The sequence below is a fragment of the Polyodon spathula genome, chromosome 5 (genome assembly GCF_017654505.1).
Source record: "Polyodon spathula isolate WHYD16114869_AA chromosome 5, ASM1765450v1, whole genome shotgun sequence".
NCBI classification, from domain to species: domain Eukaryota; kingdom Metazoa; phylum Chordata; class Actinopteri; order Acipenseriformes; family Polyodontidae; genus Polyodon; species Polyodon spathula.
Genome location: NC_054538.1, coordinates 9,765,039 through 9,777,590, shown reverse-complemented (window position 1 = coordinate 9,777,590; position 12,552 = coordinate 9,765,039). Strand labels below are relative to the sequence as shown.

General features: G+C 34.5%; 1 protein-coding gene across 1 annotated transcript in view; it reads left to right on the top strand.

Annotated features, from left to right (window-relative positions):
- nbas (NBAS subunit of NRZ tethering complex) overlaps window positions 1-12,552 on the top strand; it is a 180,330-nt gene that overhangs the window by 59,875 nt on the left and 107,903 nt on the right. The window contains exons 22-28 of the mRNA XM_041249686.1: window positions 2,982-3,068; window positions 4,163-4,316; window positions 4,739-4,924; window positions 7,619-7,792; window positions 8,902-9,035; window positions 10,921-10,983; window positions 12,366-12,488. Of these exons, the coding sequence (XP_041105620.1) occupies window positions 2,982-3,068; window positions 4,163-4,316; window positions 4,739-4,924; window positions 7,619-7,792; window positions 8,902-9,035; window positions 10,921-10,983; window positions 12,366-12,488 (921 nt within the window). The remainder of the gene's footprint in view (window positions 1-2,981; window positions 3,069-4,162; window positions 4,317-4,738; window positions 4,925-7,618; window positions 7,793-8,901; window positions 9,036-10,920; window positions 10,984-12,365; window positions 12,489-12,552) is intronic.

The following is a 12,552-nucleotide window of genomic DNA, read 5'->3' as shown; positions in this document are numbered from 1 at the left end:
TGGTAAAGACATTCCAAAATGAGGAGCCCCCAGGTTGGCAGTCAAAGAAGTTTTATCACAGCTCCTGGACTGAAAGAGCAGAAAAGATTAAAACCTTTGCAAATAAAAACATTTAATCAATTTAAGGCTGTTTTAAATTAGTTTGAAATTGCATCGGGTCAATATGACCCAAAACATAACCGATGTACCGAAATTCTGAATATAATAGGAGGGTTAACCAGTAGCTTTTTAAACATCTGTAATATGATAATGAAAGACAAATGATTTTATAAAACTCTTTAGTTTTATTTGTGAACATCAAATCAAACATTTGCACAGTAGAAACACCATATTTAACACTAGAACTGCCAAATTTTCGAACCTAGAACCACCATGTGGTTCACTTTGACCCATACTTTTTTAAACTGCTTTGGATACAGCTGAAAAGTTTTATTCATGAACATCATATCTAACATTTGCATCGCAGCAATATACAGCATTTTACAAGGCAAATTCAACATAAAAGGCTTTATTTTTAAAATGAGCGCATACACAGCACGACTACAAACAGTGAAAAAAATATAATAAAGTAGAAACGGGTATGTACATATACCAGTGTACAGGTGTAAATAGGTACATTTACATACAAAACTATAAAACCAAAATCATTGTTTCTAATACTACATAAAAATAAAATATAACACTACTTCCATTATGACAGCTGCATTGTACTCTATGGAGGAGCCAACACGTCTGCCAGCTGACAGCCTGCATCCGGGAGCTGTGTTGTAAACACAGACGCAGTTCCGTTGAACAGTATTGTGTAAACTGGTACATACAAACCTGTAAAAAACTTTTTTTTTTTTTTCTAACAGTAATATAAAAAAAAGAATATGTAACATACATGTCATATTAGGCTCATAAGTTGTTATCCTACCTGTCATTTCAGTTTTCTACATGCATCTGAGTGCAGCTTGCCGTATTCCAATTAAAATGACTACTTTCAAGATTAAATATTTCCTTCTGATGTATTCCCATTGCATTTCTGGAAAAGGAAGGATTGATGTCTCCCATGTACACTGAGAAATAAAGTAACTAGGGTTTCACTGAGTTGGCATCTCGGTGCAGTCTACAAAGACTTGAAGGCTTGAAATAATAATAATAATAATAATAAAAAAAAAAAAAAATAGAAACATCACCTGTGCTAGAGGAGGAGGGGGTGTGTATTGTTAGCTGCATTTACAAAAAATAGAATATCTTACCTTAAAAAAAATAAATAAAAAGTATTGTAATACGTGGTGGTTCTGAATGGAACTGTTTATAACTTTATGATTTTTGCGATTCTGGCTATTAAACGTTGTTATTTAATCCATGTATCTAGGAAAAGTCAAAAACGGACATACACATATGATTTATAACGGAAGATTAATTAACATTTTAAATTCAAAATGGGTCAAATTGCCCCGCATGGCAGTTCTAGTGTTAAATGGAAAACAACACACACACACACACACATATATACATTTTTTAAAAGGAGCAGTACAAAACAAGAAAAACTTAAATAAAACATAAATTTCACTAGTACCTATTGGTCTCTGTACATACGAAATTGTATAAACCATTTTGTTTGTAAAAATAACATCAAAGGGTCTTCAAAAATAGTATACAGTACACTACTTGAAAACATAAATAACTATAATACAATAAACTATAATACATAACATATTTATTTAGCCTATGTACATGGCAGCTTTCCAACCTGTATAGTCCACACACAATACACACTTCTCCACTTTCCCTGAGCATTTACCCCCACTACCCTTCCACAGCCACCGCAGACAGCCAAAGTTTTGTTGTCGTTGCATTTTGCAACCTGGCACTATTTCCTCCTGCCTGTGGGTGCAGCGGCTGCAGTATTGCCAGAAGGGGGATCTGTCTCTGCCCTTTTCTTTTTAAATTTTAAAACCCAAAATGGTCAAATTGACTGGCTTGCCGCTTCTAGTGTTGGTGTTGCATATTACCCTAATAAATCTGCAAAATTGTATCTTTGGCATGAGATTTAGGGTCCTTTATGGTCAACAGTGGTGTTCCTAGGACCTTGTTGCCAGTTGTGTTGAATGTTGTTTTCACAGCAGCATTGCCAAGTGCCAACTTCAACAAATTTTAAACATTGGAGAAGGATCTTGACAAGCATGGACAGATTTATTTATTCTTTTAAATAAATATGCATGATGCTTCAAACCGGATTAAGGCTGGAACAATAAAATAATAAACTATATGTGAGCTGTGATCCTTCTGAAAATGTTTTCCTGGATATAGCAGGTCCCATACCATCTGTCTGGCAGACTCTGATTATACTGTAAGTTGACACTGTAGAAGCACAGCAGAGACTGCAGTTAGTGTTACAGTGCTGTGTGAAAACTATTTTAAAAGTTTGACTTCATTAGGAATAGCAGGATTTAATAAGTTTATTAGTTTGGAGTTTAGACTTTTGCACCCGAAATTAACAACATGGTCTTTTTTTTTTTTTTTTTAAAACACTTTTGCATACTAAAATCTAAACACATTAATTGTTACCTATATTACCTATATATAGTTATTGTTGTATATGCATGGTATTAGATTTTTTTTTTAATTAGTTGTACAAGATCATGTCTCTTGTTTTGAACTCAGGGCTTTACTGTACATTAAGTATTATGCATTTCTCTCCATTTAAAATATTATAGATTTTCTGTTGTTACTGCACCTTGTAAAGCGCTTTGTGATGGTCGTCCACTATGAAAGTCGCTATATAAAATAAAGATTGATTGATTATGCTTATTTTCATTTTTACATACTCTTTGATTTTCTTGTTAATTGTTCAAAACATGTACTGTACTAGACTTACTCTTGGACTCATTTGCAGGTTGTCTGTAAAACCACGTATCATCTTCAACAGGAATCTGAATGTTAATGATTAAGAGATTTGTTAATTACATAAAATATGACTCTTCTTCCCATAGCTTTGATGAAGAAGTTAACTTAGCAGTCATACCATGGAATGAACAGAGGCACCGAGACAAGGACTGGTGTGAAGAACAAGAGTGCAGGTATATTTATTTTAGAAGTTCATTTGGGACTCCAAAACTTTGGTGGCACTTGGTCTCCTTCACTTGGCAAGCACAAAAAATACTTCAGTATTACCATATAGAAGATACTGAATGATCGTTCCTGGTTTACAGTTTTTATTCACCATGATCAGATATCCTTTTAACAGGCTGTTTATACCACAAGAATATATTTTAAATAAATAGCAATAAAATCTGTGTGTATTATTTGTGTGTGTGCGTGTGTGTGCGTGTGTGTGTGTGTGTGTGTGTGTGTGTGTGTGTATATGTGTATATGTATATATATATATATATATATATATATATATATATATATATATATATATATATGTATGTAAATAAATCAATTCTGAGACTATTTTATCTGTCGGATCTTTTACTTGTCATTGCTTCAACGCTGATTAATTTCAAAACCTGTTTATGGCCTCTTCGCAACCATCCTTTTTAGATAGAACCTTGAGCTCAAGTCTGTCAATTTCAGCTTCTCGGTTTCCTGCCATTACTGGTATTAATGAAGGGGCTACATGCTGCTCAGATTAGTCAGACACAGGCAGATTGGTAGCTGCCATTTCTTGACTAAACTCGTTCAAATCGAACAGCAATAGAAATTTGACAATGTTTAAAACATTTTAAAATTGTTGTAACATACATGTAGGTGGCAATATATTTTGTATCTTGCTTTTAATTGCATTGTATGTATAAAACTGTAAGTCGCCCTGGGTAAGGGCGTCTGCTAAGAAATACATAATAATAATATTGTTTGAACTACCGAAGCACAGCTCCATTTCAGCAGGGCACCTCTGTATTGGAATGTGCAAAGACACATTTGAATCTAGTCCCAATAACTATGCTATTCCACTCATGTTGTGGAATAACAAAAAAGGTACCCCACCCTAGATGTACCCATGCTTGTGATGTAAACTGCAGTATTTTTAATGTATACAGCATTACAAAAGTTACCTTGTCCAAATACTGCATATAAAGTAATTACTGATAACAAGTAGTCCCTTAGCAAGATTAATCATGAACTCTTCTGTTTCTTTACTATATATTCTTCCCAATTTTTTTTTTTTTAGAATAATTCTGGAGCCCAATCCTCAAGATGAGGCAGAGTTTCTTTATGAGGAACAGCCTGAACTGCTCAAGTTTCGGACGACTGAACCATCTATACAGCTACTCACTGACTGGTATCTGAGGAAGGCTGAAGAGATTGACAACTTTTCTAGACAGGTAAGAAGAGAAGAACAACCGGTTTATTCTCTTCTTTGTTCAGCTTTAGAAAAACAAATAAACAAACTGGTTTAAAATGTGTTTAAAATGTTTGAATAGATCTGTCTATCTCTATCTCTATCTCTGTATGTTTAAATGTGCTCCTAAATTGTTTTTCAGCAACCTTGACTGTCTCATGAACATATGCTATACTTTAAAATCAATATTGGTTTTGAATACCTAATAGCTCATAGCTCATGCACTAGCCTGGGCAGTTATTTTAATGGGCATCCATGTCGAATCTTGCAGCTGACTGAGTAGAATCCTGAAAAAATGTGAACTTTAGTGTAAAAGTGCTTGCACTATAAAAGGTAATCATTACAGACATCCTGCAGCTGCTGCTATTGATTTGTTGTGTATGCCATCTCTCTCTCTCTGTGTAGGTGGACTGCGCCTTGTCCTTGGTACGCTTGGGGAAAGAGAGAAACATCCCTAGCCTTGATCTGCTCTGTGATGATTTGGTTACTTTAGAGACGCTGGTATATGAGACGGAATGCGACCTGACCGTTACTCTGAAGGATTTACAGCAGATGAAAGGCATTGATAAACTGAGGCTATTAATGAATAGTGTATGTTGCACTCTTACTCTCCGTCTATTGTGTAGTGAAACACTTGTCTTATATAAGAATAAAAAAAAACTAGAAAGGATTTATTTTTTGCTGTTAATAAAAGTGGCACTGGCACCTCTTTCAAGCAGAGACTGCTAGTAGTGCAAACTTATACACAAGCCATGATACGATACATATCACGATACTTATGAAAAACTCATCTCTGCTTGTTGGACTTGAAAATATTTCAGATCTATACACAGATTCAGTTGAAAATCAATGATATGTATTTACCACTAAGTAGTGTAGCACTTGTTTGAGCTTAAAGACAAAGCAGTATGTCAGCTAGAGTTCCCAGGATATCAGATTTAACTCAATTAACCAAACGTCCTTACCACATTTCTGAGAAACTATTGATAACTATTAAAATACAAACTTTTGTTCATTAATTTCTTTAGAAAAATCTAAATATCAGTACCTTTGTACTGCCAAACTGCACCCTGTGATCAGCCCGGTGCCACAGTCGGTACAATTGCTGCCTGCCCCGCAGCTGATCACAATGGATTTGTTTAGCAAACTCGCAGCTACGCGCTTCCTCCAAAATGTCTGACTTCCGGTTGCCACATACTGTCGAGTTGCTCCTCTATTTAAAATCATACCACCAACCTTAAACAGCGCCCTTTCTGGTGGGAAGGGAGATTTGCAGCTCAGGTCACAGAGACCTATACCATCACCATCCTAACATCGTTTCAAACGTATTTTGGAAACACTTTCCCACAGTTTGTAGTGTTTTTTTTTTTTTTTAATGTTTAGCATTTCCACATATGAGGCTGAACTTGGTACCCCGGAGTAGCCTACATATACTATAGCAATACCTTTAAAAATGTGTTTTAACGCAAAGTATTTGATTTATGTCTATAGTTCATAGCACATTGCTTCCAAGTAAGCTTCCAATGTTGTTACAAATGATTATTACACATCTAGAGTTTTTGCAAAAAAAAAAAAAAATGCTTTCCTAAAATCTTTTGAAAACTGTAAATAACTTGTTGAAACAATAACACTCCAGTAGTCATTTGTCTCTGCTAAAAAAAATGAAGGCGTTGCAGCTTCTAATACTGTGTATTACATTTAGTAGAGGTATGAATAAGACAATTAAACATGTTATTACTGTAGCTTTTATTAGGCACCTTTACGGTAAAATCATAACAGTTGTCTGACATTTAAATATAAATACAAATGATGTGTCACTGACAGTGCTGATAACAGCCATTATACAAGTTATGCAGCTAAATCTGTGTATCTTTGTAGCATTTATTCTGCTCTTTGCAGTGCTTATTTCTATTGTTATGTTTGTTTTAGCAGCGAGAATCCATCTGTGCACAAAGCTATGTTTTGCTTTTACTGGTTATGTGTGAGCCGTGATGTTCTCATGATGTAAAAGGAACGAGAGAGACCTGGATACTCCTTGGAATCTTATATTATGGAGTGCTAATTTTCTTTCTTCTCACTGTTAGTTTTCTCAAACAGCCCTCTATTTAGCTGTGGTTCTGCTTTCTTATAAAACAACATCACCCAAATTCCCTTACTCAATTAGTGGGGAAAGATGTTAATTGGGTGTTTTGAGACAATTGATATCAAATAAAGCTAAGTAAGAATTTTATACATTCAGAGACATTGTGAAAATCTGCAGTGCCTGCCAATTCCTGACGTCCTCCTGACGTTACCACCTGCTAGACTAGATACAACGATTTTGGTTGGCAGTTGATTCCCCAGGGTATTATCACAATTAGACAGCCAGCTTTCTTATTGGCTGTGTCACTGTCCTATTGTACTCTGTACAGTACATGTTCATAACAGTTTCAGATTAACCAGCGTTTCTTCCTGGTCACAGTTATGATAAACTACATTAGAGCTGGCAAATTATTTTTTAACATTTTTTACAATTTCCGTAACAGAAAACTTGAATTCATACTGTATACAGTACATTGAATGCGAGTAAGGAAAGGGTTAACATTATCAATCTATCACAAGAGGAGCTTCTCATAAAGGTTTAATTCACCATTAAAAAAAAAAAAAAACCTTTCAAGTTAAAATTAAAAATAAACACGCTAACATCAATGCCTTAAACTAAATGCCTAATGTGTTTATTATTAGTTCAATAACTTTAAAGTAAAAAGCTTTCGAAATAACTCAATTTTTTGTTTTTTTTGTTTTATCTTGTCTGAAAACTAAAGCAAAATACATGTAATGCCTGGGAATTTAGAATCAAAGCATTCTTGTGCACACCAACTTAGATGACAGTTATCCTTTAGTACACTTGCTGCAGCCTCTAGTTATCTCTCATGTGGCCTCACACTACCGACACTAGTTTCTGCCAAGTCAGTATGCTATAGAAAGAAACGTGTTCATTCGGTATAACCGGAAGACCACTTTATTCTTTACAGTAGTGTCTTCGGTTAAAATACATTAGAAGTATTCAGTTAAAAAAAAAAAAAAAACCTGTGTATTAACTGATTTGCATTGAATAACATTGGTTTAATGTTGGAAATATAGTCAGACCTTGCCGTCGTCATTACGGGAACTTATGCCAAATATGAAGTGAACCAACACTGAAACTGTTAATTCCGCTGTACTTCAGAACTACTCTGCAATTTAACTAACACCACTAAATCACAACCCCATTTTAACAAAATCTTTGTGTTTGATCATCTTTAGTCATCTGAAGAAATGTATGTGAAAAATGCATACCAGTGGATGGTCCCTTTTCTCCATCGATGTGAGAGTCAAAAACCAGGATCTGCAAATATTCTTCTAAAGGAATACTTAGTTACACTAGCCAAGGAAGATCTCAAATATCCCTTGAAGATCTTTCAGCACTCCAAACCTGATGTAAGTTTTAGTATTTTTTTTTTTTTTTTCATCTTTAATGTTGGTGTACACATTTTCTCTGACAGACAGAAAATGAAACTTGACATTATATTGTCACATTTTAAAGCACAGGCATGGGTCTGAATAGTGTTACCATGTATTGTTGCATATCAAATAGTAGCCCCAATGTGCACAGATTGATTAAAGCACTGTGCACTGGAAAACAATATTCAGTGATCCCCCTTTATAACGCTGTAGTCGCAAGCCTTAGTTAAGAGACATTGCTATTTGTGTTCTGTCTTATAACGAGAATACTAGTGTTAGTGTAATGGCATTATTGGGTAAATGGAGCCATGACTGAACCCCTTGTAACCTTTTACACAGTATGAAGGTCCGCCTTATAAAGGGGAGTACTGTAAATCTAAAAGCAGCAAAAAGGACATAGTTAAAACTGACTGGAGTTTTTAAAACAGTTTATTGAGGGGTAAAATTAAACCACTTCATTTAATTTTTTTGGAACTATCACACACACATACGTTTAGACAGAGTCAAGTGTATTTGAGTTGTTTGGTGATTTGTGGGTTATGATGGGCAATGTTATCACAACAGTTTTCACAGTGTTTTTCAACTGCAGAGTCAGTTGAAGTTTTTACAGTACAATTCAAAATTCTAATTCTATATTCCAGTGCTATACAGAATGTCAGTTTATTGGGTGGGGGATTTTTTCACCAACCTCCAAAGCTGGTTTGTATTTGTATTTGTGTTTGTGTGCACTCTTTGTGGACGCGTGCACTACCATACTTTGGTGTTTTAGACACACGGATGTACATGGCATTGTTAATTTATAAAGACCTGACATTAATAAAACAACCATAATGTAGTATGATGACTCTCTGAGATACAATATTTTTAAATATCCGGTGGACCAGTAGAATCAATTAAATCAGATATGACATGTGCTGTTGTATTTTACATCTTGTGGAATTTAATTATCTGTTACGGTTTGAAAATGTATTCAGTTTTGTATTGGGTTTTAACGCAACATATTTTATAGTTTAAAAAAAAAAAAAAAAACTAATTGATGTAATTTTTTTATCTGTTGTTATATATGCTTACTTATTTTTCTTCAGTGTCAACAGAAAATTATTGGAGACCATGACCAGTTAATGTCTATAGCCCTTGAGTGTATTTATAGCTGTGAGAGAGATAATCAGCTGTCCCATTGTTATGATATCCTTGAATGTCTTCCACAGAGAGGCTATGGGTAAGTGGATCAAATACTGTTGTGAATCTTAATCAGCTATTCTGTGAAGCAATGGAATTACAAATGTCAGAACTTTTTGAGTCGCAGTTTAAAGCAAAGTTAATAAAGCAGTTGTAATGGTGTAAAACTATGGGGAAACACCTTAGCTGCTGGAAGGAACTGACATTATAAATTTGAATATTTTCACTAACACGTGACACAAGATGGCCACCATATAGGGGTCTTTTTTTGGTTTCCCGATGATGAAGACCTAATGCTTGAGATATTGGATTCATACTTGTATTCTGTGATTCTACAGTGAACACCACAAATTTAAGGTGGTGATTACATATTTGCAGTTATATGAACCCAATATGTTAAATGTGTTGGTTACCTTGAAATTGACCTCTGATCTAATATTGCTGTCATATTAAGGTTATGTGACTTTTAAAAATGTATTTTAGATATAGAGGACACATTGTGTTAGCAAGATAGTATTTTTTTTGCTGTTGATGAACATCTGAATTGTATGATTCTCTCAGTATGTTCAATTACAGTTGGTGACCATGTTTCAGTGCCACATTTTTTTAACCTCTCACCAAGTCAATGGTACACACCTTGAAATAATGTCTTAAAAGTTGGTACACAGCTCTAGTCTATGATCATCTTAGTGATATTCCTTATATTCTAGAATATGGCATTTGTAGCTCATCTGCAAATTTGCCTTTGAACAAAATAGGGCTGATTTAGTCACATTTTTTCTTAAGACAATTCACAAGGCCTTAGTAATTCGTAGCTTAAAGAAATGACAGAGAATATAAAATGCAACGGAGGATTAATTAACAAACCACTTATATAAGATAACTAATGCCCAAAGGTACCTTCTAGTTTCATTTCCATTTATAGTGATGAAAACTAAGCATATGAGAAGGGAGTATGTGAAAGTGGACTAAACATAGACTTCTACTGACCCAGAATGGAGTTTGAGAATAAGGAGGGTCTGGTTAACAGATCTGAAACAATCACAATAAAGAAACCCCCTGATACCCAATTAACGTTGTCATCTTTTTAAGTTTTAAAGGCTGTATAGGACCAAAGCAAATTGCATTGATGTTAATATGCGTTTCATTTTGCCACATAGAGATTAATTGATCCCAAAAGCTGCACAACCTTTAGTAAAGCTGGCTTAATTCTGACTTCATTTTAAATACTCCCTAACAAAAATAACAGGTGACCACATGAAAACTATTACATATTACAAATTAGTGTTTTCTACTGGTTAGTGAACAAATAATGCTAGCAACATGGAAACTCCTCATAACATATATGAAATTATTCATAAATTATATATATATATATATATATATATATATATATATATATATATATATATATATATATATATATATATATATATATACACAAAATTCTCTAATTGTACCAATGGAATAACGTCAGTCAGTATTTATACGAGCTTAATATAAACAGTAGGTAAATAATAAATTCAGTATTGTATATATTAACATAGTTTTGTGTATTTTATATTAACATATTTAACATTTAAATACAAGGTTTTTCTAAGTCACAGAACAGAAACTCCATTAGTGGTTGGATGCCATCTTTCTAAGCCTTGATGTTGTTGGGAAGGCCCATGCTCATGGCCACCTGACATTACTGCCTGCAGCAGCAGTCTCTAGTGGTTCATTAAAGAGACAGTACATAAGGACTAGTGTGCCACAGTGGAGGACAAGGCAACCACCCACAATGCCTTCCATATCTAGTATTTGGGATTGTTCAGTTTGCTGCAATGCATCAAGTCTAAAGGGGACAAGACACATTTCTCCAGTAGTATGCTCAATAACAAAACATTGAGTGTGGGTTAATATTTAAATTTATTTTCCCATAGCCATGAAACCGACCTGACTAAAATCCTTCATGATAAGGTGGATCAGTTGGAGAAACATCTGAGGTATGTCCATTTTACATATTATTACAAACTGCAGAACAGGGACACTTGCAGTTTCAGTTTGCTTGTAGGGACATTTTAAAAAAAGAATTAGATCCAGCTGATTGTCATTTATTAAATTTGCACCTTTCTTTGTACAGCATAGCTGTCTTAATTCTGCCAGCTGATGGGTGCAGTATGTGGATGGCTGTATGGATTTGATTGAACTGAAACCAGCCTTATGATTGTAATTGAAATTATCTTAGTTTTAAGAAATTCAAATATGTTTTCCAGCAAGCTATGTATGATATTACAAAGAGTGTTACATTTGAAAGCATAGTGTAAGATGGATATAGGAATTAATACTGTCATGCTGTCATTAGAATTAATACTGTCATACTTTGTAACTGTGTTTTGTTGAAATTGTGTGGAATTTTCAGGGGAGGAAGAAGGGGGATTCAGTTGAGAATAAAAGGGTAAATTTAGTCAAAATAAAAGATAAATGATAATGTGTAGTCTACACATATATTTGTCAAAGCAATACTTATTATAATGCTGTAGCTCTGATAATATACATAAACAAATAAAAGTGATTTCTTTCCTGCTGCCACGATATATAGAACAATTAATTTACTACATACCATTGCAATAGACATTTAAAAAAAAAAAAATTAAAATATTTTGATGGTGTCTAAAAATAAAACCTCTCTAAATCTGATAGGTCATTGAGTTCAGTCATCAGTTGGATACCAGATGACACCTATTTCCAGCAAGAGTTTGTAATGCAATTGGTGTAATCGGGAAACACATACATAGCACACACTGCAACACCAGGTCGTGACACTACTGTCTGTAAAAGTTAGCTCTGGGGAACTCTCGAGTGATAATAATGACTAGGTACATCCACTGACTTTTAGTAGGGTATACTGTGCTGCTACTGACTGGAAAGAATGAAGAAGCTAATTCCTGGACTGCACCCAAAGATGTAAACAATGCCACCAAGACTCAGGATAGATCAGAGTTGCTCAAAGCAGTTATTTCTGAAAAAAGTACTGAAAGTTATTTCATGTGATCTGAGAAGATAGGGAACAGCACACCAAGATCAAATACATCTTGCAGGGTTTTTTATAACTTAGACGGATGTGATACTGGATCTTTAAAACAACTTACTATACATTCTAAACCACTGGTAGACAATATATTCTACTTGCATTAGGTAGAAATATTAGTTATACCGTTTACAAGAGGCACGTCAGTAAAAGTATTATCATGTTGCCGTGGCAAATGACAGAACATTCAAAGAAATTAGTATTAAACCTGCTTAAGATGTAAATGTGTTTTGTTTTTGTTATTATTTGTTTGTTTTGGTGGCTTCGAAAGTGAATATGAAATATTTTCACTTGCAGTGTGGCAGAGATTTTGGAGAAACATGGACTGCCAAAACCCACTTCGTTTGTGCAGAACAGCCAGTCTAGCCGAGAAGAGGCCTACCAACTGATGGTAAAGCTGACCAGACACACTGGGCGCAGGTGAGTTACATTAGTCTAGACCTGTATACAAGCACACTAGAAAGAGGGCTTCAGATACCTAAAA